This window comes from Xiphophorus maculatus, chromosome 19 (assembly GCF_002775205.1).
Source record: "Xiphophorus maculatus strain JP 163 A chromosome 19, X_maculatus-5.0-male, whole genome shotgun sequence".
Taxonomy (NCBI): Eukaryota; Metazoa; Chordata; class Actinopteri; order Cyprinodontiformes; family Poeciliidae; genus Xiphophorus; species Xiphophorus maculatus.
In genome coordinates, this window is record NC_036461.1 from 21,622,294 (window position 1) to 21,646,942 (window position 24,649).

The 24,649-nt window shown below is 40.6% G+C and overlaps 1 protein-coding gene across 3 annotated transcripts in view; it reads right to left on the reverse strand.

Annotated features, from left to right (window-relative positions):
• Window positions 1-24,649, reverse strand: part of atrn (attractin) — a 148,329-nt gene that overhangs the window by 7,777 nt on the left and 115,903 nt on the right. Inside the window, exons 27-28 of one of the 3 annotated variants that reach the window (XM_023352309.1) lie at window positions 12,386-12,493; window positions 1,353-1,467 (exon numbers count right to left, since the gene is read on the reverse strand). In XM_023352309.1, the coding sequence (XP_023208077.1) occupies window positions 1,353-1,467; window positions 12,386-12,493 (223 nt within the window). Of the gene's footprint in view, window positions 1-1,352; window positions 1,468-12,385; window positions 12,494-20,488; window positions 20,534-21,843; window positions 23,430-24,649 lie in introns of those variants that run through there. The other 2 variants (XM_023352312.1, XM_023352311.1) reach the window with 2 other exon arrangements.

Sequence of the window (24,649 nt, forward strand, 5' to 3'; positions counted from 1 at the left end):
GGATAGCCTGACTTGTTTCCTTCCTCTGTGGACTTTAACAAAAACTTATTTTTCTTTTTTTACCACCACCATGTTGCTTCGCCTCTCACAGTTTCAGTCCCCAGACCCTGCGTGCGCTCAGGGCTCTTATTAATTACCGTAAAGTCCTTTTGTCAAAACAAAAGTGGCCCCGGCTCTCGGCAGAGCGCTCTCCGCCCCCATGGGGCGCCGTTTGTCCAAACCATGTGAGGTGCGCTCTGCCGTCGCCTGCCGCTACAAACGCTTTTAACTCGCTTCCCCATCCGGTCGCCGCCGCCGCTTTTCGAAAACTCTCCGTCGTCCGCGCCGCGGCCTCCCGTCACATCTGTCTTCTCTCTGCTTCCAAGATGGCCACCCTTACGCCCCGCCAAACACCCGCAGAGATGACTCCAGCTTGTGTTTGAAGGCTCGCTTGGGTAATCTGAGCCAAGGTAAAACTCGCTCTGAGATCAGACGACGAGCAAATGCGTGCAGCCTCCACCGGGAGCGGGGAGGGCGTGTGATCCCGGCTGCTCCTCTGGGAGTTCACGTTCTGCTGCGAGCTGTTTGTTCTCCGTGAGGTTAACTGCATTAATCATAAGTGATAAACACGGCGGATTGGAAATGCTGTGCCTCAGAGAGTGTTAATACATGTTAATGATGTGTGCCGTTGGTGGATGCACAGAAATACAGCGACCTCATCGCCTGCGTTGCAGCTCTGATGTAAAGATTTTCAGCATTTTAATGGAATCTGCTTGAGATGAAATGAGTATTCATTTGAAATTAGTTTGTAAAGGTACCGTGTTTTTTTTTGTTGTTGTTTTTTGCATTTACAACACCAAGTATTCATAAAGAACGACCCAGATTTGTCGGATTAAAAGTAACTTTAAAAATAATCTTTAAGGAGGTATTAAGCATACTTTTCATTACAAATGAAATGGATTGAGATGTAAGATGTTCAAAACTCTGGATATAGTTTTGTAACCAAGCCCGGCTTCAAAGCTCTGCTTCATCCCTGACATGTTCGTTGAGACGTCCCACTTGATGCGCTGTTGAGAAACGTTTTTCCTGTCTGTGCAAATGTCTTACGATCCGTCTCCATGGCTTTAATATGAATTGTTCATTTTTAGTAAAGCCTAAAGATTGTGTCTGTTAAACCAAGGATGAACTGAACAACAAAGGACAAAAAGAGAAGGAAGTGAACCGGGTTGGAGGAGCCCGAAGGACTGAAACTGTGATGCTCCAACTAACCAAAGCAACAGAATGTAGTAGAAAGGAAGAATGTCAGATCAAAGAAAATGTCTAAAAAAAAAAGCAAAAAAAAAAAGCAAAAGCAGTCAGCAGCTGCATCTTACCAGACTGTCCTGGAGGAGGGATGCCACCGGAGCCTCTGGGTAACCGTACAAAGATGGAGAGCACGGCGGCTTTGTTGCCAGAGCAAGGCTCAAGGGCGATGGGTTTTGGAACGGACTGTGGAAAGAAAGAGGGGGGGAAAAAAGAGCGTTACACATCACTAGCCGGCTAAATCCGAGCGATCACAGAAGCTTTGCTGCTTCTGTTCTCATCTGTGTCAGCAACAAGCATGACAAAAAAATACTACTTATTTTCAGCAGAGATAAACAAAAGATCCGCAATCGCAAATTGGACCCACTGCTCCCCTCCACCCACACTGAGCTCAGCGCCGTCAGCCGGATCGGCTTCATTGCGAAGACAACGGTAGTGAGATTTACGTCGGTGTTCTCCAGACATCTCAGGCTGCGTGACACACCTGACTCTCTAAAAACCAACAGCTCCTGTTTATCAGCATCTCATCCATATGTGGAGATGAGTCTGCCCCCCGCCCCCAACCCCCCCACACACAGGAGGATGTAAACAGTGTTTACATCCTCCTGTAAACACTGTCCTGGATCCACTGCGACTCGCCTCCTGCAAAATTCATGGGCTTTACCTGGACGAACAGAGTGTGGGTACAGAGGCCGCCGCCGCCGCATCCCGATAACTTTTCTAAGTCTCGTTGGGTTTGTGTTTGGAATTCGCAAAGGCCAGTGTGAGAAACTGGGCCAGGACGCGGTTACACACACCGCTGACACCGCCCAGAACACAGCTGGCTGGTTTTTATTCCCCAAAGAGTCGGGTTTAATCCCCCAAGAGGGAATGCCGCTGGAGTTTAAGTTGGTGTTTCCGTACAGTGTTGCACCTCCTCACACAGGTCCATCATAACTCATCTCTGTCCTTGTAACGGACACACACACACACACACGCACACACACACACACACCCTTACAGCAGTAGTAATGTTATTCAGGCTTTGACCCATTTTATACATTTATTCTCTGCTCCATCTCTCCACGCCGCAGCTTTCATACGCGACGGCCGCCACATGTGGATGAGGCGTAAAGACCCTGATGCGCTAGTGTGTAGATTTACCGCATTGTAGCACAGAGAAGTCTTTCTTCCAATATAATGTACGTCTCTGTGCTAAAGTATAGAAGTGTTTAACTGCCAGAGTTTGGAGATAAATTCAGGAGAAATATCTCGTTTAAACCAGGAAACATTCTCGTTACGACGATTAAAAAGAAATTCAATTTAACAAGATTTATATGTCATTAAAACCAAAATATCTTCCCTTAAAAATTAGAAAGGTCGCAACAGTAAAACAGCAGAACCTCTTGGAAGTTTTAGGAGAATCATGGCGAGCCGGTTTATGCCTTTTTAAGAAGTCGTAATGGTAAACGGTAAATGGCTTGTATCTCTATGACACTTTATGAAGTCCATAGGACTTCACTCTACATTCACCAAATCATCCATTCACACACTGATCTGTTGAGTGTATTTTTATGTCTTGTTAAGATGGCAAAGTTCTCGTTTTAACGAGATAAAATTCATCTCAATAAAATGGGAAAGTTTCTTAAAAGGGGAATCTTTCTCGTCATATTATAATCCATTAATTAAATTTAACATATTGTAGTTCTGGGCCTAGTTTGAATGCGTTGAAGTGTTTGGCTAGAATGTGACCAAATTTGCATATAAGTATTCTCTTGCACAGATTTCTTTGTTCTCATTTCTTCCGGATTTTACTTTGTGGGAATTTGAATAAAGTCTCAAATTCCTTCAAGTTAATGCTTCTGTTGTTGGAGGCTTGAAGGAACCCAACAACAACAGGGTCCGAACACATATTCCCATCTTTCTCATGATCCTGAACTCATCTGAGCCCAGACTGCTTCATACCGTTAAAGCATTCACACCTTAAATCAAACTCCAGTTTGTTTGCCTAGAAAGCCCGGTTCGTTTGAGGAGTTGTGAATGTGTAATCAAACTCTGATGTAATCAAAGCGAACGCTAGTCTGCCTACAAACCTCGGCCTCGGTTCGGTTGAAGTGAACTCTGGTGCGGTTCGAACGCCAAGCGGACCAGAGATCGGTCTAAAAGCAGGAAGTGGACTACAGTGCAGTACAGTACTAGGCATTCTGGGCCAATAGAACCAAACAAATGAGTGAGTCTAGCGCTAGCGGGAGAAATGGCTTGTGGTCGTTTACCAGAGACAAAAGAGAAATCCTACAACCGCTAAAATCTGATGCCACACCATTTTTGCTTGCATTGAAGGTACGCTGATTTTCTTCTGAGGTTTTCATGACGCTTCCCTCAGTAGTTCTTGGGGCAGCGCCACCACAGGCAAGGAGGTGAACAGGTTTTTCAATTAGTTTGGTTACGTAGCAAAACGTAACAAATGTTGGTTTCGTAGTCGAGTCTATTGGACCATCAGGTGTGAAAATAACTTAAATCCATGCCGACTAATTGGTTCAACAATATGATTTCAGATATTGACAGTTTTCTTCATGTTTTTTTGTCCTCCTTTTACTTCCAGGAGAAAATTAGGCCATTTTAAAAAGCTAAAGCCTGTGTACAAACCCCCTGAAGGTATTTTTTTGCATGAAAAAAAAGACACTAATATTACAGATTCTTTGCCAAAAATTGGCTCCTGTTTTTTTCTGCTCATGAGTAATTGCAGAGCGATTGCAGTAAGCTGCTGGGAACTTCTGTTGTCATGAATCTTTGAACAAAGACGCTTCCTAACAACTTGTGTATGTCTCTCCATACGCGTCTCGGAGCTCGACACACTTTGGAGCTGCGCCGGTGCGCACATGCGGCCCCGCAGTCTCCCCAGGAGCAGACAGAGGTCAACAGTTCAGCTGCAGACAAATGGGCTCCTGCTGGGATGGAAACCCAGCAGTGCTCGGAGCCGCAAAAGCCGGCGGATATTAAAGTCGGTCGCCGCTCCTCGGCCCCCGATGTGTGGAAATTTTATAAATAAATGATTCGACGACGTCCTGACGTGGAGAAACGAGCCTGCCTAAAGTAAACAAATGACTTCAATTAAGAAGCGGGTCGCCGCTTTGTTTTATTTTCTTTCCATCTCCAGCTTCCACTGGGATCATCTTTTATTTTGCTCTTGTCAGGTTTATTTAAACTGACTGAACTGGAGCCGCTGGATAGGACGTGGTTTACCCTGCAACCTTTGAATCAGAGAAGGAAAGATTTCGAACCAACTTATCAAAAAGGGAAACACAGCTCCATCTTCCATTTCATGGTTTTCATTAAAGGAAAACATTTTGTTACCTTTTACTGATGGTCTTTCACACGCTGCCCCTGGCTGTGGTTTGGAGGAATTTCCTTTGGCCTTTTTAACAGCATTAAACGGTCATTTAGAAGCATGAAATAGAATGAAATAATCCCAAGCCGATGAAAATGATTTGATGCTGTAGCATCCCTGCAGGAAAAATCCAACTCCTAAAGTGCTACGAATTCTGATTGGCTAACAGGTCGTCTGACAGGAAACAAAACTTTTTTTTAACCCGCAAAACTTTACAATCCCAAGTTTTACAGAATATGAAATAAATAAGAAGAAATAGTTCAAGGTCACATATTTTACTTTCATTTGAAATGTACTAATTTGTATTTCTGCAAAAATGTATCAGAAATGCTAAGAAGACTGACTTTTCTTTACACCTTTATCTGACAGGAAAATCAAAAGGGCTAAGAAGGTTCATCTATAGTGCAGTTGTTCAATAAAAACGCTTTTATTAACAAAATCATTCTGTTTTAGTTTTCAAACGCATTTGAAAATAACACCAGTTACACCAGAGTTTCTGGTTGACAGCACAGATGGATGTAATCATTGATAGATTGATGAGTAATAGTTGTATGGATGGAACTGGTGATAAATGGAAGGATGGACAAATATGTGGACTACATTAATTAATGTGGACTACATACATTAATTCTTTTTTTTATTTTTATTTTATTTTGTCTTTTATTCTTTATATGTTGTGTTGTCTGTGTATCATCTTTGTGGACCACGAGTCTGTTGAATAAAGTAAATCAAATAATGGATATATAAGAAAGGCTGCATGATGATTGTATTCAGTTATAAAAACCACCATGCAGGCAAGTCATTCATATTTACTGACAGTCGAGTAACGAGAACAAAAATCTTGTTTCCATTTAGCCTCAGGTTTTGTAATCTCCCAGCTGGCTAATTTTGTTTCAAAAGTGGAAGTATTATACCGGAATCTACCAAAAAAAACAAACCCGGCTTGTTTAGGTTGCGTCTCCGCGGCCGGGTTGGCCTTGGGTATAACGTATGTTTCACTTTACCGTCTTTAGACTAGAAAAATAACGAGCTGTGTCTAATAACACGAACGAACTTGCACACCTTGTGGAATAAAGCAAAGGCAGAGAGGCTGGCGCGTTTTAATTTCAAAGCTTAGGGCTGTTTTAATGCTCGGCTGCCAAACCCCATTTCCACTGCATTGTTTACATGCACCCATCGCATTCTCTCATTCCCGACATCAGATATGCACATGGGAGATGAAAATATCTGGAGGATCATATCTGGAATCGGAGGAGACTTGTTGTCGGACGGTGTGGGAATTTTTCCACTTCAACGGGACACTCGTCACTACACAACCAGAAGTTCAATTTCCACCTGAAGCTATGAGACAGGCGACTCGCATTCGTATTTGTTAGAAAAACAAACCTCTGCGTCCCATTTTACACATACGCTTTCATCTTCAGTATGGGGTGGATCAAACCCAGAGAAAATTCAATTACCTGCTTGTTTTAAATTCTCTGTGTCGGCTCTTTCTCTTTAAGATGTTTCCCCAAAGGTAGAGTCTTTTCCGGTGGTCCTGTATCTTAATAGCATTCCCCAGCAGATGCCTTTGTTTTATAGGATTTCAGCCGGCCGCTCGCAAGTCGCCACCCCCAACATCACCACTCTGGAGACTTATCTAGACCGGCCAGGCAGAGCGGCGAAAGGTTTTGTTAAATTACCTTCAGTAATTAGCCCAGCAGCACGTGGGATCGCTGCTGAGCCTACACACACACACACACGCCGACACACACAACACACAAATGCATCTATAAAGGAGCTGATGTGGGCACACTTAGCTCGCCTTTCATCGTGTGTTCCTCAGCAGCAGCCAGAGCGCGTTGTTAGGTCTCACCAGGTACAGACCCACTGAGGCAACTTCCAGGACTTTTTATTCCTTTTCTTTGCCAAGAAATAGGGAGATTGCGACAATAGCTCGAGCTATGCAAGACAATAAGCTGGAAAAACAAGCTGTATACACAGTTGACAGCAGCGGTTTGTGTACGCTGAATAAGCAGACGGCTACACCTTCCCCTCTTATTCAGGGCAGTTAGAATCACCATTATTTCAATTTGCTAAAAACCACAAGAATGAGAGAAAAATATGTGAGATTTACGCATTACTCTCTTCAAAGTCAGAAGTTTACATATAAAGTGACTGCTGTCCTTTTAAACTATGAGGGCTTTGGAAACCTCTGACAGGTTAACTGGCACATTTGAGTTAATTGGAGGCTCACTTTCAGAAGCATCTTAAAGGGACAGTATGATGTATTTTCCAGCCACATGATGTCATTTTATAGCACAATCAAGTAACTATGTTACCTGTTACAAAAATGCTATTTATATCAAATATGACTTAAAATAAAGTTGACTTTGTAACTTGACGCCTTGAAATTGGGCCTCTGTCTCTTTAAGAAGACTCCTGCTCTTTCTGAAACTCCGCCTTCAGGAAGTCATCACAACATGGCTCATCTATTAACCCTTTAACAATGTTTTTAACCAACATTTCACTGAGAAGTAGCTGCTATAATTAAGTCAGCAGATGTGTCTGGTAGTTCCACCAGATGTTAGCTAATTGCTGCTGGCTAGTCTGAAGGAGGAACTCCAGCAAGCCGTTATGTGAGGCTTGTGGAAGGAAGCCTAGAAAGTTTGACACAAGTCATACAGTTTAAAGGCAACGCTACCAAATATTGAGAATACAAATATAAACGTCTGATTTTGAAGGTATATACAAATAAATCTCTGACAATTTTTTTCCCCATTATTGTTTCGTTTACAAAAAAAATAAATGTGGTCATTTTAACCAACTTAAAATGAGAAAAGTTTGGTCTGACTGAACTTCAGACAGTGACCAATTGTCATGCAAATTTTGAGCGAAATCTTAAAAGGTTGCCAATAACTAATAAATCCCTAATAAATGATAAAGTACTTAGAATTATCTTGCATCCCAGAACAGGAATTAGAATGGTAACGCTTTATTTGACGGATTGTGAATAAGACTGACATGACACTGTCATAAACATGAGTAAGTCTTTATGAATATTTATGACTGTTGTCATAACGTGTCATTCAGTAAATCATGACACTTTTAATACAAAGTTGACATTATTCAAAATGTCTTTGTTATGACAACTTGACATTAACCTAGAAATCATGATCTGACATAAATTTGTTATAAAAGTATTACTGATTAAAAGTTTAATCAGTAACAAACTTAGAGTCCAGAGAAACTATATCCAAAACAGGAACATTTAGTTTATATTCTTCACTTTCAGAGAAGTGAAGAATATTCACTTCTTCTGCTTTGCAACCCAGAACAGGAACATTTAGTTTATGTGCTTTAGATGAACATTTAGCACCATCTACTTCATAGAGTCAAACATGGAGACCCAACATTTAGTTCATGCATACTTTTCTTGTTTGTTTTTGCTCTTTCCTTTGGTTTATTGTTTTGTTTGTATTTCCTTCTAATTCATGTCAGCACTTTAAACTGCCTCATTGCTGAGGATGTGCTATATAAATAAAATTACTTTACCTTAACAATAAAAAAAAGAGAGGGGAAAAAAAGACGTAAATTAGGCATTTTTTTATTTACTGGTTTGAAGTAAATCAACCAGGTTACACAAAGCGTAATTTGAGTCCAAACATCTCAGAGGAAATGGAGAGTTCTCCCTCCGTTCCACTTTTCATTTTTTCCCCCAAGTTTCATGCACAGGCCCTCCAGTGGATGGGAGTGTTTGTTACGTGTTTCCGTCTCCCCTTTAATGCGCCGACTCTTTTTCAGAAAACAAAAAAGCGATCGGAAAAACTTCTTTGCGAAATTTTCCATCAACCTTTCCTAACAGACTATTTGTGAGAAATCAATGTGTACCCCAACATCTGGCTCCAGCTGTATTGTCTCATACATTATTTTCTCTTTCCACAAATTTTCAAACATGGGGAAAAAAAAAAGCCCCAGTCTGCGTAGAAACGGTTTAGAGCCCGATAAGGGAAGCATTCAAGGCATTTAAGCATGTTCACATGAAGCCCTGTAGAAAACCCAGCCAAGCACCTACAATTCAACAGAACCGTGTGAGTGAAGGTGCCGACAGCACAGCACAATTACGGCAGATAAAAACAGTCCTCTTTCTGCCCACACACACACACACACACACACACACACAAGTCCCACTTTCCTCTTGTCCCCCTCTGTGTCTCAGAATAAAAGCAGAGAAGAAAGTGTCACAAAAGTAATCATCTGTTTGCGATGCTGGAGCTGCAGGCCTCATTTGGCACAAACCAAGTGTATATTTCTCATTGAGGAAGCAAAGTTTGGACTTTCCTTCAGAAAAGCATAAACAACTTTAATGATTTTCAACTCCCTGTGCGGTGCTCGGCTTTTTATACATTCCGATTGCAGGTCTTAATATACTATCGTGGCATCCTGATAAAAAAAAAAAAAAAAAAAAAAAACAGGCATGAAAACAAGGGGAATAACCCGCGTCCAACGCTGCTCAATCCGAGTTGGGGAGGAGATAGGATAGAGCGCACTCACAGTCTGAGCAGGTGATGGCACAGAAAGCTGAAGAGGAAGATCTAAATTGGATCTCTGCTCCTGGGCTGCTTTAGCCCTGATGGAGAGGAGGAGAGCAGGCTGGGAAGAAAGGCGAGAGGAAAAAAAAAAAAAGGAGGTCTAGAGACAGGAGAAGAAAAGTTAATTCATAAGACGGAGGAGGAGGCCGGCTGGATTTAACAGCAAGTTTCATCTTTTTCTCTTTATGACAAACCGCAAACGTGCGCACACAGGGCGACACCCACACGAACTCATAAACACCGCGAAAAAATCAAAAAAATAAAAGCCCATCGCACACAGAGAACCAGCAGATAAGGCCAAAAAAAAAAAAAAGGAAGCCCAGGCAGCTGATAAAGGCCAGGAGGGAGAGTAAATTAGAGGAAACATAAGAGATGACGGACAAGAGAGGAGAGAAGACACCGGGAAAGAGACGAAGACGTCTGTGTCTCCATTACAAAAGTGAGCAAATATTTGTTTTGGTATGGAAAGACAACAAATACAGTGGTAGAGAAAGATAAATATAGAGCTGCTAAAAGATAATTGTGTGGGAAAAAGCTAAGAGGAAAACACACAGGGCCTTAAAGAGATCAACAACACGGATCTGTAAGAGAAGACGAGAAGAGCAGCAACACTAATGGAAACCAAGACGAAGGTGGGAAACTGACAGAGATAAAGTAAGAAAACTTACATTTCAGAACAATCTCAGATTTGTTTTGTATTTCATTAACAGGATTGGTTCTGCCCTGCAATGAAAGCAACACCATTTGCTGTACAAATTGGGAATCCGTTCAGGGAAAATAAATGATATCAATTTATTTCTCTTTACGTTCGCGGCTTGGCAACAGCAAAACAAAACAACAACAACAAAAACACACAAAAACTAAGGCAAACCAAAAATGTAAAAACAAATCCAGTGATTTTCACTGTGGGGCAAGCCAAAGAACCAGCCTGTATAGCTGTCATTTATGAATGTTGTTGCAGAAGAATCCAGGAAACAGAAAGTAGATGAGTCTCACAGGACGGGAAAGGATGTCTCAAATCAAACAGCTCCAAAAAACGTACGAGCAGAAAGTGGGAAAAGAAGTGAAGAGAAGCCGGGGAGTAAAAAGGAAGAAGGTTGAAAGGAGTGGATGACACAACGTCTACAGGAGAGAGACGAGTTCAGACATTTAAAAAAAAAAAAATTAAATAAATAAAAAATTCTCCTCAAGCATTCAACTCTCTTGTAGATCTTCCCAGGAAGCAGCCTTTACTGGGAATAACCTTGTGCTCCCGAGTCGAATCCCTGGAGATGCATGGGCCCTGTCAGAGCCGGGCCCCCCCCGCCCCGAGCCACCGTTCTGAAACAGCCCCTATAATTCCACACTACATCTGCATTCAGAGGTCGTTCATCACTCGGTGCACAGTCACAGGTACGCTCGCCTGCGGCTCCGCGCCCACCAAGAGCCTCGCTGCAATTCCTGTGACTCTGCCAAACTTTAAAGAGGATAAATTATGGAAAAAGAAAAAAAGAACTTCACTTTTACTCAGCTCCACCGCATATATCTGGTAGTTTAAAGTTAGCATCAAATCAACCCCTAAAGTTCAGATTTGCTGGGGAAGTAGAAGCTCCCCCTGGTATTTCTTGTCCCGGCTTTCACCTCAAATCAAGTGGCAATCCCCACCCCGGAATGAAAAGTAAAAAAAAAAAAAAAAAAAAGGTTTCTACTGCAGTTTTGCTTTGCAGTTTAATGTTTAACTCGCATCAAAAGTTAGTTATACTCTCAGCTCTGCTTAGTCCACTTTAATCCAACTCCGGTTCGTTTGTCTTGAAAGTCCAGTTCGTTTGGGGAGGCAGAAACGCCAACGATCAAACTCTGATGACGACCAAAAAAAAAAAAAAGAAGCCAACTCTGGTGCATCTAAAAACCCAGCTCTCTGTTTGGTTGAAATGAACTCTGGTGCGGTTCGAATTCAAACGTGAACACCAAGCAGACCGGCGAGCGCTCTAAAAGCAGGAAGTGAAGTGTAGAGCAGAGCATTTTGGGTAAATCCAACCAAAACAAATGAGCGTATTTATCACTAGCAGCACAAATGGCTCCCAGTCAAGGGGGTACTCCAACACTTTAATCTTGGAGATTGGAACCAACCCCCAATTGATCCTGCATGGATGAAGCAGGTACAGATGGACAGATGGATAAAAGAGACTACATCTTTATACTCTACACCACATATCAAACTCAGGACCCGGGGGCCAAATCTGGACCGCAGCAGCTTTTCATGTGGCCCTCTGGACTCCAAATTACACCAACAAGCCTCTCCAGTTTTTCCACAAAATTCACACAAAAACATTTCCCCACATTTTTTTTAATTTTACTGAAATCTTTCCTCAAAATTGGCCAAAAACATTGGGTTTAAGTGACTGCTGCCTCAGCCTTACTTGATGTCAACTTATAGACCGTGACCGACATAGCGATTAATAAAAAGTCACATTGTATATTAGAGCAAAAATCGTAGAAAGTCCTTTCAAATATTTCTAGATTAGCACCACAAAACCTGTGATTTGGATTACAGGAAAACCCACAAAAACAGCCACAAAATCCTGGACGGGCCGATCAGGGTGAAAAGATGTTCAATATCATTTTATTTTAAGAAACACTTGTTGAATGCTGAAACAGCTACTTATTGATATTTTAGCAATTTAATGGGTTTTATCAATACATTCTGGCACAATCAACCCATTCACATTTTTGATATGGCCCAAAATGAAAAATGAGTTCGACACCCCTGTTATACTCTCTCCACTGTGGAATAAAACATGAAAACAGACCTAAAATCCGAATGCCTTCTCTATTCATAACTAGAATTGGGAACTAGTTGACGAGATACAACTACTTAAATGTGTCATTATTCAATAAACTCCTTTAAATGTGCTAAATGTCAATTCTCCCATCAAGGATATTTAGGTTCAACCTCAGAAATCCTGTTATCAGAGATGTAAATCATGTAACATTTAACTGAAACTACCACAACTGATCCAGGTCAGTTTAGAAAGAAACCACGACATTCTGAACAGCAGCTAGCCGCTACACATCTCCGATAGGACAGTGACAGAAGGAGCTCCCCTGATTATGGTCTGTTCAACGATGCCAAAAGATACATCTGCTGGGCTGAACTGAGGTTTCCTTGAGACAAAGTTACACTCACCTTAACGTTTCCTCCTATCAGGTCAGGTGGCTCTTCGTCCGCCTCCAAGGCCACGTTGATGGTGGCAAAAGGCCGACTGGCCATCTGCTGCATCTCCCTCAGCAGTTGCTAGGAGAAAAGAAAAAAGAAAAAAAAAGGTAAGTGACAGGTAAATAATGACTATAAATTGTCCCAATCTTCAATCAGCCAAATATCTTTGATGGCGATTTGGAACACGGGCAGCTGCTGAGTTAATGTGTCAGAACACGGCGTCTCCCTAAAGGCTCCGTCTTATTTGGAAACCTGCTCAATCCTCCTGGAACAACTCACTGTCTGTTGTTGTCAGACATCTGCATGATCTGCCTTAATTGAGAACATTCAGAGATATTTACGAAGACGGCCTCAGTCAGGATTTGATTTGCTACCAATCAGGGAGATTTAAGACTAAGTATTTGGAATCTAATCAAGTATGATGCTCTACCGCCGAGCGACAGTGGCCGCTGTGGGAGTCCCAGCTGGAGGATATCAGCAAAGGTGATGGGTTTTTGTTCTGATTAGTGTCTCTTCAATTGTTTAAAAGGTCTCCAATATGAGTTCTAGAGCTTTTTCAATAAAAAATATGGCTAAACGTTTAGCCTGCAATGAAACTCCCAATGTCTTTAGTAAGGACATGCAGGGTATCGGGTTAAAAGCAGGCTCAATAAAACACTTTTCAGAGTGTTTTTATTCTTTGAAAGCCACATTTCATTCTTTTTCACTTCCCATTATGCACTACTTAGTTTTTTTTTTCTAAATATAATGGACTCAAAAGTATAAAAAACAAACAAAGGTATGTGGATGCATTTTGATGAATTTCAGTAAACAGGAGCGTGTAATCCACCAACTGAGTTTGTTTGTGTGCGACTTCAACTTCAGTTTGTTTTTGACGCAGAGAAACTTTCTGTATCCAGCAGAGAATCTATTTCAAAAAGTCTTGGAGATTTGAAACGCCATCTAGTCTATATCAATTTAGCTTTGAGACTGAAGAGACAACAATGAGCGGATCGCACCTCTTTGCTGCAGGGTACCAGGAATAAGAAACAACAAATTCTGCTGTAATTATGAATAACAAGTCAGGGGAGCTGAGTTTTAAGTGGCAACAGTATTTATCATCCAAAAACTTACTCAAACAGTCCAAATATATGTATTTGATTTCTGCTTTTTTAATGTATTTTTTCTTACATTTACTTTATTTTCCAGTCTTGATTGTGTGTTGAACGGAGAGGCACCACTCAATGTCCCGGGGCTTTCTTTTCTGTGGTCCTGTAAAGCTTTTACCTGGCAGTACTAGTTTTTTAGTCCATTCTGATTTCTCCTTTAGTAAAATCATATAAGATACAGAAGAGAATTGGAAGATTAGGAAATTGTTTTCTTTGAATCCTAATTAAAGTCAGAATTCAGAGAAAAAATTCAGAACGGAGCAAGAGAGAGAAGGCTAATCATCGTATTTATGAACAACAAATTATGATGAAATTGACATCTTAAAATGTCTTTGGCACTTTCTATTCCCAATTAGCAATGGCTGTCATTCACAGGTAGCATGGTTAGCATGCTACCTGTTTTTTCTTCTCTCTTGCTCCCTGGTAACCTGAATGAACCTGAGCTGCACAACTACGTACCGTCTGGGGTGTCTGTAGAAATCATAAGTCCCCACATTGAGTCTGTTATTGATAACATCGTTTACACATAAAGTCATTGAATATAAAAAATTCTGAACAGAAATAATTCCATGGTCACGTTGCATGTAGCACAAAACTACATTTTGAGCCACTGATGAACCGAGCGCGTCCAGACGTCTCTTAGAAAATGGATTCAAAAATGGACTCGAGAAACAAGGAACAAGGTCCGCCTTGTTTCCTACACCGTATTTCCATGACATCATTTTAAACACCTCATTGATACTGAGTCTCAGAGTGTGGTAGTCGTAGCACTTATGCATGGTGCATTCACTGATTGGAAAAATAGTTGATTTTTCGGATTCTGACCAAACGGTCACCAGCGTCTTTCATGGACCATCTCTAGTATTAATTAGGGGTTAACCCAGCTTTAGTTGAAATCGATAACTCACAGCTCTCGTTGTAGGCCTATTAAAGAGGTTTCAGGGTAAGGGGTGAGGCGTTTTTAATCAAAATCTTACCATCAAAACTTCTTTTAAATTGTCAGAAAATGAAGGAAAAAAAAGAAATATGGTTATACAAAAAGCAGTTTTCGTAATCCAATACATGTCCATTAGAAAACACACAAACAGCACCTTCCAACTTCACTCCAGTAATTATGCATTTTCTAACAGTGCGAGGCAGCGGCCCATCCTCATTTTCTTTTGATTTATAACATGGACGTTGGCCAAAGGAGGAGGAGGAGCAGAGGTTATTACGGAAGGACGGAGAGGAGGACAAGAAACAGAAGCTAACAAATACGAAGAGACGATGATGTAGGAGAATTAGAGTGGAGGAAGAGGAGATTGACCTAAAAGAGCCGGCGGTGGATGACATCAGGACAAACGGATGAGAGGGGTACTTCCATCACTGACCGTCAAAGTAAAGAAACCCGAACTGTCAAAATACCTGATTACTAACTCAGACACAACAGTTAAAAGAACAAGAGAAATCAGATCTAGTTGGAGAAAATCCAAAGAACCTCAACAAAGTGTTTTAAAAAAAAGCATCGACTATTGATCATCATCACTTCTGTCTGCTGGCACTGCAACTCAAAAAGAACTCAAACTGCACCAAAGAGGCTCGATGTGTGCGTGGTCCCGGTTTTGTTTGTAGACCCAACAATCACAAGTGGCGTGACACATTCCTCTGGCCTTCGTCTCATTAAAAAGAAGAAGAAGAAAAAAAAAAAAAAGAGTTGCAAGGTGCAGGCTGCTGCAATTCCAGCTGAGGAGCGCGCCGACAGTCGGAATCGCACATAAAATATTTGTGCAGCGAGAGGCCACCTGGTGAACCTCTTGACAGCTTTCAATTAATCTGCTGAGTGCTTTCATCCTCTGTGAAGCTGCCAAATGGGCTTATTGACATGTTAGCACCTTTCTCCTAAATGTGACACTTAGAATGATATCCTTTCTATGGGTCACAGTAGCAGCCGGAAGCAAACTCTCTCTCTCTCTCTACGGTAAAACTTGAAGAAAACGTATTAATCACAGATTCTCTTCATAGAGCACACCAACCCCCCTTAAACTCTTGCAACAGTTCCAGATTTCTCAGCTCAAAACAGCTGAGCAAAAGAGAGCCTCAGTTCTTTTCCTTTAACAAGAAGAGCCATCGATATTTGTTATGAGGTGATATTTCAGATTCCCAGCACCCTGAAATCTTAAGTGGCAAAACAAGAGCAATCAGGATCGCAGCAGTTCGCTGTTTAGCATGTCACACCTGTGGTGCCGTGTTTGCCTGTCATTACGCCCCGGCTGACAACCAGCAGTGATGAAGCCAGCATGGTTTCTGGAAATATCGGGCAAGCCGGTTGGAAGCCCAGTAACACCGCACCGATCAGTGCCTTCCACTTACCTTTGTCAAAGCAAGCAAATTGATTTACTGGATAAAAAGCAGAAGGGAGGTGGGGAGAAAGCATCCGAATGATGCGGTAAACAAACTTTTTAGATTCAGTCCCCCTCACTAAACCCTCCGTTCACAGCTCGGTCTCCTGCCTAATGTACAGCTAACCTCTGTTCAAACAGCAGCAGCTGGCTGGGGCCACAGGGTTTTTGGTTCTGTAGCGTAGAAAAATATTTATCTCCTTTATAAAGTACATTATTGTGGATTTGCTCATTTGTAGCTGCGTTTTCACTACAAATGTGTGCAAAATTTAGCTGATTATGAAACGCAATTAAATTCACACGTGAATAAGTTTGTTCGTATGGTAAGTCATTAAAAGATCATCCTCCATCCACTTCCTGTTTTCTTCTTCGTCGTCGTTTCCACCAGTAGGAACATCTGGCTGTTGATCATGTGACTCGTGCGATGAAAATTAAGTGTTCCCGTTGCAGTTTTGCAAAATAAACCAATTTTGATACGGGCAAAAAAAAAAAACCATCTCATCCTAGCAGCTAAACTTTTATTTGAGTATTTTTTGTCGAAATTGTCTTGTTTCTATTAAGCAAAATTATTTTCAAAATGTCAAATTGTGCAATTTGATGGTCAATGGAAACACAGGTAGATGTATTTGTGTGGTTTCCCAGCAATTTTGCACGATGGTCTATTTAAATATTAGAGAAAATTATATTTAAATTTCTCTAAGACCACTTAAAATGATCAGTTTCTCTGATTTTACTTTTTATAGATATTTGTTTTAGTAAAATGAACATTGTTCTTTTATTCTATGAACTACTGACAACATGTCTCCAAAATTCCAAGCAAAGATTTTGTATTTATTTGCAGAAAATTAAAAATGGTCAAAATCACACCAAAAAAATGCAGTGCTTTCAAATAACGCAAAGAAAATAAGTTCATATTCGTTTAGAATCAACAATACTAATGTTTTAACTCAATAAAATTTCAGAAATCAATATTCAGTGGAATAACCATGAAGTTATCAGTGGGGTTCAGTGCAGTGGGCTCTTCATTTTTTTCCAGAGCTCTATATATGCATGATTGAATTATGCAGCAAGTTCTAGTTTTCAAAATATCTGAAGTTTCAAACTGTATACCTATTCCGTTTAGGAAAAAGAATGCTTCGACTGCATTGTTAAAGGCTCAAAATTATTAATGTCGATGTAAACTTCTCACCAGTATTGTATATTCCTCTCAATGTGATGGCCAGTCTGCCTCGCGTGTTTTTAACTGCTGGACCGCCGCCGTCGGATTTGAGAAGGCGGCAGAGCTGGAGCGAAATCTGAGGCGTGGCCATTCTGGAAGAACTCCTTCAGAGGATATTGTACATTTTCCCACCAAATCTCATTATCTTGTGCTGTGAGTAGGCAGCTGCAGCACAGCAAACACTCAGCACTCCAAAGATAACCAGACGCCGCGGCGCTACAGTGAATGTCTCCTGCTTCTTAAATTGGCTCTTGGTTTTCTGCAGGCCAGTTAGTGTGACTGTGTGTCTGAAAATGGAAGTGATATTTGACAACATTTACCACGGCAGCGCAAAACTGTATACGAAAACCTCGTAGTACATGTGAATAGACGTGGTCGCACACAGGCACGCGTGGTTGAGACACCTGCACATGACCACTCAGCTTTGAATACATTATCCCAAACACACACACACACACACACGCATACAGGGGGAGTTTATCTCAGCAGGCAAAACTGAATTACAACAGACTAACCAATGTGCCTGAAGGGAAACGCTCAACTAAAATAAGCATGAGGAAAGCGGCGCTTAATAAACACTGGCGCAGGGATTATAAAACAGTATGAAATGAATATTAAAATTCGTAGCGCTTCTTGCTCATTGTTAATGTTTTGGTATAAATTTTAATGCATTTTCAATGCAATGCCACAAAAAAAATACAATTGGGAAAGTGCTAGAAGAGCAATGATGCACATAGCCTGTGTTCACAAGATCAAAATGAGAAGGAATATTTTGGGGGAAACTCAACATTTCTATTTTTTGTATTCACCACATAAAGGTTAATTAGGCTTTTTAAAAAATCTGTAATCATGTAATATTTCAGTTTGGCTTGACTGGTCAAAATACGAATTACAATATGTTATTAAGCTTTTGAGCATTAATAAATGAAACGTTGACCAACATATTTGAGGTGTATTGATGATTTTGATGATGGCACTCGTTAAAGTTTAATGTTTGTTACTAGTTTCCTCAATTGTTGACTGGACAGTGTCTTTTATGTTTTTAAAATGCTTTGTTGCCAAAATGTGCTATATAAATAAACTTGATTGATTCATTGATTGAATAAATTAAAATTGATGAAGCTTGTTCGTGCATTTAGAAAGAAACCTGTAAGTAGATATTAAACATTCCCATTAAGTCCACATTTCTGCAATAAAATATCTGTTTTAGTGATCTGATAAAAAGCATCACCATTAATAGAAACAAAAGCTTGAAAAATATTGTTTTGTGTGTAATTAATTTATATAATATGCTTCGGTGAGCTGACTTTAAATGGAATAAATCCTCTTTATAAAAATATGCTAATTCATGGAATACGACTGTATTGCATTTTCTGTTTGTCTGATTTTAAATGGTTTTAATGCCAAAAAAAAACTTTTGATGAGAAAATGGAATAAAAGTTTCAAAATTCTCTAAGAAAAAGAGAAAAAGTTGAATCTAAAATGATTATTTTTAGGTTTGATCAGTGTATTCTAAATTCTCCTCCAGAAATTATCGGATGCAGTCCAGGCTCATAAAAAACTGTGAAATAACCCGTCAGCACAGCACAGGTAAGGAGCTACGCAGTAGATGCTACCCTTGGTGTTCAATAAGCTAGCTGCTAGCCGGTATTTTCTTGCGTTTTTGGCAGTCTCTGGTCTTCTTAGGATTCACATATGCGTTAGAACTGCACCAGATTCCACTACAACAGAATAGAGTCTTAGGTTTTTAGTTGGACCAGAGCTAAGAGTCACACCTTTTTTGTCAATTTGATGAAATACTCCACAGGAAAGTACAAAGTAATGCTAGATCACTAAAGTAAAAGGAAATAACAAGACTACTAAAACTACAAAAACTAAAAATGTGCTTCAATGACCAAGTAGAAAATAGTTTTCTTTGACATAAGTTCTTACAAGCTTTTGTGCCTCTTCTGACATCAAGTCCAGGCCTTCCCCTGACAGTGAAAATCGATAGTTTTCAGTCTTCTTCCCACAGTAATAACATCCACACCGAAAAGTGTTGGTCTCACGACAAACTGGTAGCACCTAAAGCAGAATGCATCTACTGATCTCAGAGACAGAAGCAGGTGAAAGAGTGCACAAAAATAATCAGAAGCTCATTTATCAATCACCGTCGCAATTAAACCATGTCAAATCATCAGCAGGCCGATCGATAAGGCCACAAGCCGACGACTGTAGCTCCGGGACAAATCGGTGCATTCAAACATGTTTATATTCAAGCTGGCACACAAAGTCTCACTTAAGCTGTCTGAGGGAATTGTGTTTGAGCATTGTCAAAGTGAGCAGCAGCGGTGTGCCAAAGAGATCGAGTGCGTCAGCAGAGCATTCAGCGGAGGGAGGGGAGAGTGGGAAAAAGAAAGGAGAAGGAGCACGTAGGAGAGGCAGACTAACAAGGAACGGGAAGGGAAGTTGAAGGGAGACGAGATGTGAAGATGAAAACAAAAGAAAGAAAAAAAAGAAGCTGAGCAGAGAGAGGAGAAAGAAACAAATGAGAGAGAGAGAAAAACAAAGGCATTCAAAGCCTTCGTCCCAAGCTGGAAAGAAGAGAATGAGGAGCGAAGTCGCCTGGGTGCAGCGGGCGAACAAACACACACACACACACACACAAAACACACACGTCCTCTGTCCTCATACCACTGCCTGTGGAGCCACACATGCAGCGAATGTGCAGCACATCTTGGCCCACTAAATCAAGGCGTTTATTTATTGATGGCCTGTTTAAAAATGCTGTCGCTGGAGAGCTCTCAATCATCCTTCAGATGTACTGAAAGAAAAACTGCAGAGAGAGAAAGACAGAGCAAAGCAGGGGAAGGAAGGGAAGGAAAGGAAAGAAGGAGAAAGTAAAGAAAAGCAGCAGTTGATATTTATTTATATGTAAAGAAATGTTGGCTATCCTTCTGTTGTTGTTTTGAGTGCAGTTGGGGCCAGAGGATGAACAGGAGACGACTCTGATGCATCCTCCATATTTTTCTCCCTGCTTCTTTGTTTCCTGCTGTCCGCGCACCTTACAGTCCGCCTCTTGTTCTAAGTTTGTCTTTTGTACCTCTTTTATCCGCAGGGCTACAATACACTCCCATCAAAGCAGAGTGGCTCACGAGGGAGCTGAAGAAACGAGAGCAATGCACGCGGGTTTAACAAAGAGACGAAATGGGAGGAAAAAAATTAAGTTAACGTGCTCCGAAAAAAAGAAAAAAAAAAGGAAAAAACAGACGCCATCAAACAAACCAATTTACTGAGATTCACTGGAAGAGCGTTTCATCAAAAACAATGTAGCCGGACGATCGGCGAATCCGTTTGAAGCTGCTCATTTGAACCGACTCAATTTGAAATGGATCTGTTGGACGGAAGATAGAGAGAAACGTGTTAAATAGTTGAGTTCGAGTGCGGACGAAGCGAAAACATTTTGGGAGCAAATGAAGCAGACTTACACATGGAATGTTTTTTATTAAATATTGTAGCTTTTGAGACTCAGATGACATATTGTTCAAAGTAATTTAACAACCCATTTGAATTTTATTCACAGTAAATTGTGCCTTCTTTGCAATTCTTTTTCTAAGGGTCACTGCTGCCTACCAACAAACCAACAGATTCTTGTTGCTACGTTTCCTACTAAATTTCATGGAAGCATCAGAGCAATATTAGCCTGACCATTGCCTTCCTTTCCAACTCTGCTTGATTCACATCTCCCTTCAGTCTGGGATTTCTCCCATTGACCTCAATTACTCCAGTAGAATTTCATCCTGGCCAATCAGAGAACAGGAGAGTTGTGGACGATGGTGTCGAGTTTCTGTGCTGTAGTCAGTCTATACAGGGCTGTAGTTTTAGTAATGGCAGAGGAGGAAGCGAACGACTTTAGCAATTTAATTCGGAGCAAGAGGAATGTTTAAGAACATTTTATTAGGATGGTTGTTTACAGCGCAAGCAATTTCTGGTTAGCTTGCTTCATGATTGATCTGGCACTGCCAAATGTTAGCGATTGGGTAAAATCAGATCCAATCATTTAAAATGTCAACAGAGTCCACGCCTCCAACAACAGAGTTTCCCAAAGTGTATTGTAAGCCTGGTGGACCACCAGGCTTTACTTGTGCCCCCACCAGGCTTAGCATTGTTTATTTATTTTAGTTTTTTTATCATGGCCGTTTTTAAGACTTTATAGTTGGTGTTTAAGTATTAACATCCCAGCCTTCCAATAATGCATAACTGTCAAGTGATATTTTCAAATCTCCTGTCAACATTTTTTAACTCAAAAAACATGGCTGCTGGCTGGATAACTGCCCCAGAGCCCCGCGTACCGGGCTTAGCAGGTTTTCTGGGGGAAACTCTGAACAAGCAACCGCTTCCCATTAGCCAACGCTCCAGAGCCTCTGTGTGAAGCAAAGTGTAGAACAAGAAACTGGTTTTCACCAGGATGGGCTGTAAATAACTGTTCGTGTTTTAATTTTGTTTAAGTCCCTTTATGTTTCTTTTTTTTTTAACCAATTGTGTATAAAGAATAACTCCACCATTAACATCTGACAGCCCCAATGAATTACATTATATCCAGTGTTTCCAGATGGAAAACAAATGAACACTTCTAGAGGACATAAAAGTAAAATGTACATCTTTAATGAGACTTTCAAAAGTGAAAAAATATAGTGCTAAATTGGGCTCTGGTTAATTTACCCCTTTGGCAATTTGTACAGTTTTATCGCAGATTTGTTCATTTAGTATTCAATTCTTCTAGCTGTGAGATTTCAGTCAGTCTCAAGACATTTGGGAATGACCACTGGTTACAATTTCTATCTGGCACGAATTTGCTTCATATCAATTTAAGAAACCAACAAGTAATATTTATGACTCCAATAAATGATATGTACCAGCAAGAGTTAGCCGAGTTATTTTGGTTTTATCAGGGGTTTTAATCTCTCACTTTCTGGCCCACATAAAACCCTGACCCAAAATGAAAAGAAATAAGAAGAAATTCAAGGTAACTTATATAGATTTAAGTGCTATTGAAAAAGTGAATTAAAAACATTTATGCCCATGATGACTGAAAGTTTGTAACCAGAAAAAAATATATATACAGAAATGGTTTTAATTATGGGCAAAAATGGAGGCAGAAACGGACAAAATGGCAGCATGTAGTGACATAATGCTGGTTTGGTCAGTCAAACAACATAACTAACTTCAGCTGTCCAAGCCAAACCCAAGACAAGAAATCATAATAAACAGAGGCGTAAAAACTTACTAGGTGGTAGAGATACAATTACTAATACAGTGAATATTAAAAAAATCTGCACACCTTGTTAATAAAAGGTTCCATGACATTTAAAAATAAGATCATGATAACCTGTACAATGACACCGAAAAGCAAAAACACCTGAGGCCAAATATGAAACACAAAATGATTACAACATGATGTATGGATGGATGAATATAGGGATAGACCGTGTTAAATAATCTCAAAGAAACAAAAGTAATCTCACCAAACAGTTAAAACGGTCCGGAATAAGCAATCCTCTACCTGCTATTGACCCAAAACAACAACAAGCTCATACATGCAAAGATTCAACTGTGGAAATCTACAGAAAAAGCAGCCGAACAAAACTGTAACCGAAGAGGGTGCGGAGATTATCACAGAGAACACAAAGACGTCTGGAAATAAAGAGAAAAAAACACCTAAAACAAAAAGAATATGCTTGTGGAAGGAACATGGAATTAGCTGAATTGCAATTAAAAAGAAAATTAGTGAAGCTTTGACTGCAACTCTGGGCATCCAATGATCAAACAAGGGTGACAGTGCCAGAAAGTTGAGATGTGTGGAAAGGCTGTAAAGCGGCAGCAATTTAAGCACAGGCACTGATCCACACAAATATGCAAAGTCTAAACAGGAAAATAAAAACATTAGCTGGGGTCCAAGAATCTTTGGAGTGCAAAGACAAAAAAAGACAGACACCATCCCATAGTCATTACGTTTCTGGTCTAACAAAATGTGGTAGATATCCATCGTTTGACAACAAGGGATTAATGAAAAGAGTTTATGAAAATAAAATAACCAAAAAAGGCTTTAAAACATTCTCATTTGGACATTAGAATATGTGGATATGGTAAATAACTGAGGGGGTTTGATAGAACTGCCAAAAATAGTCTCAAGGCTGGTGGCGTTAGCCAGGACCTGACATTTCAGAGGAAACCCCTTGGGCATCAGGAAGAGGTGAACACGGCGAGTAGGAGGGCTGAATGGAGACGATCTGAGGAAAAACGATAAAACATGGATGAGATTTAAAGGAACGGATGTCAGGCTGAGTGGCTTAAACAAAGCAAGTCAATTCGCCAGTGTAATGCTATCAAAATTAAGAAAGAAGCGATTTTGACAGGAAGGGGTTCAGCTTATAAATGTAGAAAAAAAAAAGCAGAGGAAAGAGATTTTCCAGATCAAACTTTGAGTTTATGTTAAATGTAGTTCATTCAGTCAAAAATGAATATTCTTCCTACGGTTCTATATTTATTTAAATAATTACCCGTATTTATCCCTAAATCCTCAATCACCCTAGATTCCGAAATCTCATCTTACATTTGAAAAGGCAAACGCCCCCGAGTATTTAAAGCCCAGTACGCTGTGAGATTTCAAAAAGAAAAAAAAAAAAAACCTACAGGACTTGAACATGTCATACTGTGTAAGCTTGACATCACAGTACCTTCAGTCACACCGCATGATCAAAGATGGCAGACTGCACCAGAATGGCTTCAAGCAGATCTGAGTGACAGATCAGTCCAACAGTAAACGGACGGCGGGTTGCAGGTCGTCATGTGATAATTATTGCAGTCAGATGCTGAGAAAAGGCAGAGTGGGGATGAAGGAAAGGAGACAGCGATGGAAGCGTTGACGGCAGGACAAAAGATGATAAGAATCAGATGCTGGAAGAAACAGATGAATGGTTTACAAGAAAATACCTGATCCCTGGAAAGGGCTAAGCTGGTAGTGGTTGGGTCTTTACCACCAACGGAGAAATTTCCATCACAAAGAAAGATTTTTTTTCTAAGATGGCAGAAAATCGTATAATCTAAAGCAGTGTTTCCCAACCCTGGTCCTCAAGACACACTGTCCTACATGTTTTAGAGGTTTCCCTGCTTTAATGTGCCTGATTCAACTGATTGCAGATCAACAAATGCCTGCTAATCAGTCTGCTAATCAATTGAAATCAGCGGGACTGAAGCAAGGAAATACCTAAAACATGCAGGGCAGTGTGCCTTGAGGACCAGGGTTGGGAAACACTGATCTAAAGGTAGATTCAGTTTCACACTGTGAAAAACCTGGGGTGTGGCGGTGGTGCAGAGGCCTGTTGACCTTTCCCTTCTCTCACAACCCGCTTTCCTGTCGACTCACTCAAGTCACTAGAGCTAAAAAAAAAATCCAAACTGAAGGACGGGCTGTCACTTTTATTAAAGCTCATACTCTTTCCTTGAACTA